At 41.5% G+C, this 6,879-nt stretch overlaps 1 protein-coding gene across 1 annotated transcript in view; it reads left to right on the forward strand. All coding sequences in view use genetic code 11, as the record gives it.

Annotated features, from left to right (window-relative positions):
* The window catches only part of EGR_10445 (hypothetical protein), a gene marked incomplete at both ends in the record, with an annotated part of 11,714 nt that overhangs the window by 4,438 nt on the left and 397 nt on the right, over positions 1–6,879 (forward strand). The window contains 3 exons of the mRNA XM_024499694.1: positions 1,084–1,188; positions 3,076–3,209; positions 6,496–6,654. Of these exons, the coding sequence (XP_024345901.1) occupies positions 1,084–1,188; positions 3,076–3,209; positions 6,496–6,654 (398 nt within the window). The remainder of the gene's footprint in view (positions 1–1,083; positions 1,189–3,075; positions 3,210–6,495; positions 6,655–6,879) is intronic.

The raw sequence follows: 6,879 nt of genomic DNA on the forward strand, positions 1-6,879 counted from the left end.
AACGCGTCCGTGGCAACTAATAGGCTAAACGGCAAATAAACTGTTCTGCACCGTATTCAAGAAGCACCTATTCCATTTGTTGGTGGAATAGAGGGGGAAAAGGTTGAGTGATAAAAGGTGTGCCTAGCCATTGTCTTTTCTTGGAGCTTTAAAATCCATTTACCAAATCGAAATTAATGCACTTTGTAGGTGGTTGATTGCACTCACACCTCTTTATAAGCCAAGTCAAACTTGACTAGCCAATTACAACATCACCGGCTCTATTAACTCGGCCGTATAGATGGCGGATTGCACCCATCAATTTTGATGCCCCTCTGACTTCATTTGCACATTCATCTCTGTAAATTATATGACGTTTAATGCAGACCTAAATTTGTGGGCCTATCGAAAGTCTAGATTTCAGGATTAGCCTCTGAAGTACTCGTGGACTTGTTTCAACTTTTACTCGACGCCTGTGGTGTAGTTCTTGTGCGAAAGTAATTGCCAGTGTAATAGAACCATAGTTGAACAGCTTCCTTTATATCAACACTGGTACAGAAGCCTTGATGAAGCTACATGCCTCTATTGCTTTCGTTAGGTTTTCGATTCCAGATTGAAGTAATATGCTAATGTACCGTTGCTTGTACTAATAAGATCTGAAATGCTCTTTCCTTCCTTGCAGCAAGTTTTTCCTACCCTTAACGAGGAGTAGCGCCTTGGTTAACTAAGAACACACATAGCATGCGCTTGATGCTCTACTTTAGGTATCGCTACATCCAGAATCATACCTAGTAGAAACGTTGACAACAAATGTCCTAGTGTCGATGGGTGCCATCATTATCATTGCATGAGGTTTACTATAGGTCCTCTGTACATTCTACTCAATATCCACGGGTCCAAGTTTTAAGCAATTTGCAGCAAGAAGCTTGATTCATCATCACCACCTGCTTCATAAATGCATGTGATCAGAGTCATTGTCTGACGCCTTAATTAGCGGTACTTAGACTAGTTTGGCTAACAGCACGTCTGCTGGACGATGCAAGTAGCAAATGGATAAACTAGGTGCTACGGTAGCATCCCTTTTCATAAGTACAAATTTGACAGTCTTAATTAACCCAGAATGCTCCTTTTTATGTCAGGCGTTTCATTTAATTCAGAAAGGTATTGGCAATCAGCACCTGGAATTATGCAGAAAAAAAGCAAAAATGTGTAAGCTTCACGCTTTTAACGCCATTTCAAATCCGCAGAACCTTATCTAAAAACAATGGTAGCGAAATGTACCATAAGAAGTCGTCCTTAAACCAAGGAAACAAGTGCCGGGGAATAATTTGCTCTCTTCATGAAGACCTACATGTCACTGTCAATTTGGATTACATCAGGATTGAAGTGCCAAGAGCTATCTTTAAGAATAACCAATGTTGGCGTTATGTTATATCGTCTACTCTTACGTCAAGCGGAAAAGTCGCGGTCTCAAAGAAGTTGTGCATGAAAAGGGATAGATTCTTCTGATAGGCCTCCTTCACCATATAATAGTCCCGTTTTAGACTGCCTACCTAGTGATTTATGATGTCTTTAAACAACCAAGTTTTATAAGTGCATAAGCATTTAGCTAACAATCTACAAACTACTCATTCTTTGCCCTCTACCTCCAAGGAAAGCCGCATTTTATTCCTAGAAGACTGTGATTTCTTGTTGATTACGTGTGAGCGTGGTTCTTGACCGTCAAAATATCAAATGCTCGTCTAAATGTGCCCTACAGATATGGCTGAAATCTAACAGGAAAAACCCGACTTAAATATCATATATGACGCGCTTTTCTCCTCCATTTTATTTATTTTTTGCTATCGCCTAATGTTCCATCCTATAATGAGTCGAGATTACTTGTGATGCACACAGGCTACATGCGACAAGCAGTGGCATGCGACGTCCACATACTCTCTGCTAACATCTCCCTCTGTCTTGGTATTCATTAGTGGACTAATCCTTGAGGTAATGCAATTCGAGGCCGACCCGTGGACGGGGTTGAGCAAGCTCACAGCACCCTTCCTGGTTGGAAAAATACAGGTAATTTCATTGGTCCCAAATTAGGGACCGTTGCAGAAATTACACTGCAAAGAACAGATACTACGCCTGATCGTAACTCAGTGAGCCGAGAAGCGATAGGCACGCGCGGTCACCCAAACTACTTCCACGGCTAGCTCTCACTTGCTCCCAACCTACCATGCTACTGCTACTTAGCATTTCCCAGCGTCTTTTTTGCCTGTCTATCTTGTTTTCATCCTGAACTTGAGTGGTGGCATCTAATTGCACACATTTGTGAATACTTCACCTCTCATGCTGATAACACTGCTAATATTATCTAGCTACATCAATGCCTGTACTTCGATGCGCCCTGGTCCTCTTCTTCACCTTCCATTCCTTGCATCATTCGCTCTTCTGCTGGTGCTGACAACACAATCTGGCGCTCTTACGCCTCCCCCCGGTCATAGGCTATCACGGCAGCATAAGGAATAATCTTGGAATTGTCAGCAACTGCGCTTTATTTGGCTCGAATGCGTCAGCGGGGCCTTTAAGTTACTTGTCAGTGAGTTCTATTCGCTCGATCAACCTCTTGACGAGGACCAGGCTTGAAAAAGATACTCACTCAGTTCTTCTGTATGATGTCTACAAGGTGTGAACACTAAATTACGAGTGTTTTCTGTTTCTGATTAACTTTGTTTGGGTACCAGCGAGTGACACCGGAGTAGTAGAACTGAAAATGTCCAACCCCACCAAAATTTTCGTAAGGGTACGCAGGGGCCTCCTACTGCCAGATTAGAGAGGGTGCCCAGGATGTAACACATCCAGCGATGCATTAATTCTAGTGGTATATTTGGTGACCTCGCAACACCATTCGCTACCTAGACAGCGGTTGACATTGCACTAACACTCCTTTATTATAGAGGGAAGGACCTAGCTGTCACTGCATGGTCCTGATTCAATGTATTTGCCAGGCATAGTTAAACCACGATCAAAAGAGAGCTGGTAAAACCTTGAGGAATCTGGGTGCGATTTTCACACCTTGGGTTCTCCATTGTTATCTTTGTAACCTACCAGATTCTATTGTAGGCAGAATGTCTGTTTATATTCCTAATGATTCTTTTTTGTTCGGTGCACTTATCCTACTCGCTCACTCAATTTCTCTCTACTTTTATAAACTACAGCAGACAAGGTCACTGTCGTGCAGGAAAGTAAAATGATGGAATTAATCAACAAACACCAAAACATGATTTAGCTCTATGTCACCAGCAATAACAATGGTAGGTTGGATCTGTTTTGTGCCATCGAGTGATATAATGCACTAGGTGGTCGGTTACGTCGGCGGATTTTCGGTGTCACCTGTAGGCAATAGCAATCATTTATCTTATGGATGTACTGCTATTGGGTCGACAATCATTCGTGTTTTAATAATGGCTTAAACCTTTTGGGTCTTATAAGAATAGGCTTGTAATTTGCACTAGCTTAAGATAAAACCATACGGGTATAATTCTTTTTAACTATAGAACCTTGGAGGAGCCAAAATGCAGGCATTTCATTCCTCGGTCGTCCGGTGACGATAATGGAGCAAGCTGAAGAAGATAGTTTGTTTGACTACCTCTGACAAAATGGCTCTTGACTAACAACTTAACTACGCCAGATGACGTACGGATGCAGTTAAGAGACACCCTAAATGCTATTTCGTCGGCGTACGCAACCGACCGTAAAGAGACTCATTCCAATCAATTAGGACTTACACGCTGTGTCATGATAGAACTCTAGGCGTCCACCCTTCAGTCGAGGTTGCATTGACAAAAATCATTTGACAGATGTACGAACCAACATACTTGACGACATGGAAATCTATTTTGAGACAAATACACTCTTGCCACCTCTCAATGATGGTGTAGAAATTGTTTTCTAGAAAGGATATGACTGTAAGTGGTGTAGGTATTCACCTGGAAATGACCCTAGACATCAAGCTTAGGTGTAGTGAGAAGCTGTTGTTTTAATTTCTTATTAATTTAAAAAGCCACCACTACGGAGAACACACCGTTCGCATATGACATACTTAAATATTTGGTATTTAAAAGGGAAGTCTAGTAGGTTATCATTGTTGAAATTCTTCATGCTGCATGAATGCCTATTCAACTGCCACTTCTCTGTTAGCGTGAGACGTTAATATCAATAAGCCTTAGCTAAACAACCCGCATTCATTGCACCTGCGTAGCTCTTCTTAAGGACAAATTCAATGCTAAGAGCAGTGTCCTCAGACGTGCCAGAGGACACAATTTGCCCCTATGCCATGCAAGCATATACTAACTTCATCCCCTTCACCCAGACTACTATTTGTTTACCTGACTGACGAACAATAACTACTCTGCTCAAATGTGGTAATGTCGCATTCGATATCGATATCGGGCAATACACGCCAATGGATATCGCGACTGCCTAAATCTGTGGCAAAATGAGAAGCCAGCAGCATACCGGTGAACACCTTCTGAATACGGTTTTCATTTGTGCATCCGACTTCACAGAATGGTGAACATGATCCAAGTTGCTCCATCAGGCGTGACAAGTCATGACAGTAAGAGAAGATGCCGCTACTGATATTTCTACAGGGGAAACTGTATAGACTGCAGACAATTTGCAAAAATGCTGTTTTAGTTTTATTTTTCAGAATATCTTGCGGGTGACTTTTCTCCAAAGTAGAGGGAATTCTCGGAACTCGTCGTATCACTGAGTCTCAACAGTTGTGTCAGTAGTCAAGAGGATAGTGGCTTGAAGTGTGCTGATAGCCACAACCATGCCAAACGCAATCAGCACATCATAGGCAGGCAATTCAGCCATCTACCCCATATATACTATCGCGGGGTATCACTCGCAAGCCTCGTTGGAATAAGGGGCATGTCTTCAAACTCGTTTAGCAGATTTCATAGGAGGGGCATTTATTCAAAGGGGGAATAAAAAAATGAGGCTGCTTTATTTTGGAATTAACATATCTAAATTATCTAAAATTATTGAAATTATCGAAAATTAAATTATGCTACTACCCCATCTCCAATATTTAAGAACTGAGAAATAGTAAAATAAAGCAAAAATACGATACTCACTTGAGATGCTCTACTGCCCCAAAGCAAATTACTGTAAGCACACAAGTTGTAAAAATACCTGCTTTTGTGTAGAACTCCTATATTTATGCACATACGTTTATGTGCATCGTGATGTTGAATGGTTCAATAAGTATATTGTAGAGGATAATTTTTTTACTCTAAATCCACTTTAATAGATTTTCTTAAACGAACCTAAGAGAACTATGAAGAGGATTTTTTGTTCATTTCAATTGAGTAGATACTTTTACGTAGACTTGACAGGTTTTCGCCTCTACAACTGTATATGTATGTACATGTGAACTCGCCTTCTTCCCTTGGCATCACTCACTCAGTTTCAAGCCCATCTTGAATGCATTGAAGTCCACCATTACCACTTGGTGGAGCTAGTCCTGATTTATTTATTGGTGACGAAACTTCAGATAAGCTGCTTCCTTAAATATGCGTATAATGCTTCCAAACTATAATAAATGTTATCAAGCGACTCCTTCTCCTGCTTTTACCTACTGATAGGATGACCGACAGCAGCCGCAGCCAAAGCCACAGTCTACCAGACAAACAGGAACCTTCTTCCATGCTGCTATTCAAGAACCCCTCAGTGAAGCACACTGATGGAATTGAATAGTGAATGCAGCCCAAAATGCCTACTATTCCGACTGCTTTAGCTGTTCACCATACGCTTTTGAAACGAAAGGAAAACAACCACTAAGAATAGCTGAAGCATGAGGGACTCCACAGACGAGTTGTGGAGTCAGGCAGGTAGGTAGCAAGAGAAGGGACATGAATTGTAATTTTGGAAGAGAGTAGCATGAAGGAAATGAGTGCGCGTTTTAAGGCAACACTTTTAAGCACTTGCTCCTACGCGCAGTGATCGTGACATGGGATGCAATCGGTGAGGAGCGTCGCGCAGCCCCAAACAGCACAGATGTGGTAAACACTCATCACTAAATTCTACTCACACAGGAGTCAAGACTTTGAATATGAAGGAGTAGACAGAATGCCTTCTTGCCTCCATGTAAATGTGGTGACCTCTATTACCTGTTAGGGTGAAGTTTTATACACCTACTACGTTGCAGTGGGTGATGTGACTAAGAGGAGCGATACCGTGGTATCGTGTCTCTTCAATCGTACCTTTAATGACACTGGCTTATCAGTCTTCGTGATTTGTACGACTGTAACTTTCAGCATATCTCTCCATGCATGGTTGTAGATCAACAACCCTTCCAAGTGTGCGTAAATAGCTGAGATTTATCACAAATGGTGTAAAGAACGACTATGTCAACAGAATGTTAGCATCGTATCTGGCTCATATGATTCTGAAATTTACCACTGCAGAGCACTTTGAGTGACTAAATGTAAACAACAGACAAAAATTTACTGTAACGCACAGAAATTTCAGAATAGTCACCTGAAAAACAGGATATTCACTTTGGAATTTCATACATTCCATGAGATATTATGGAGCGATAATTTAAAGGCAAATGAAGCGAAGTCTCAGGTGTTGAAAGAGGAGATCAAGCAGAGGTACAAATTGGAAGGCGGCTTCTTGGTGAGTAAAGCTAGTCTGCATTCGCTCAGACTTCCAGAGCTTTGTGGATGCTACAAGGCACCGTGATGAAGGAAGAGAAATTAAAGTGTGACATTGGCTTGTGTGTGATATTTAAAGTCATCACCAGATCACCAGCACGATGAACTGGTGAATGTAGGAAGTTAAGCAGATAGCATCCGGAAAATTGATACGTAGCCTAGCAAATTAATTTGGAAGATTTTAAAG

The sequence above is a fragment of the Echinococcus granulosus genome, assembly GCF_000524195.1.
Source record: "Echinococcus granulosus chromosome Unknown EG_S00220, whole genome shotgun sequence".
NCBI lineage: Eukaryota > Metazoa > Platyhelminthes > Cestoda > Cyclophyllidea > Taeniidae > Echinococcus > Echinococcus granulosus.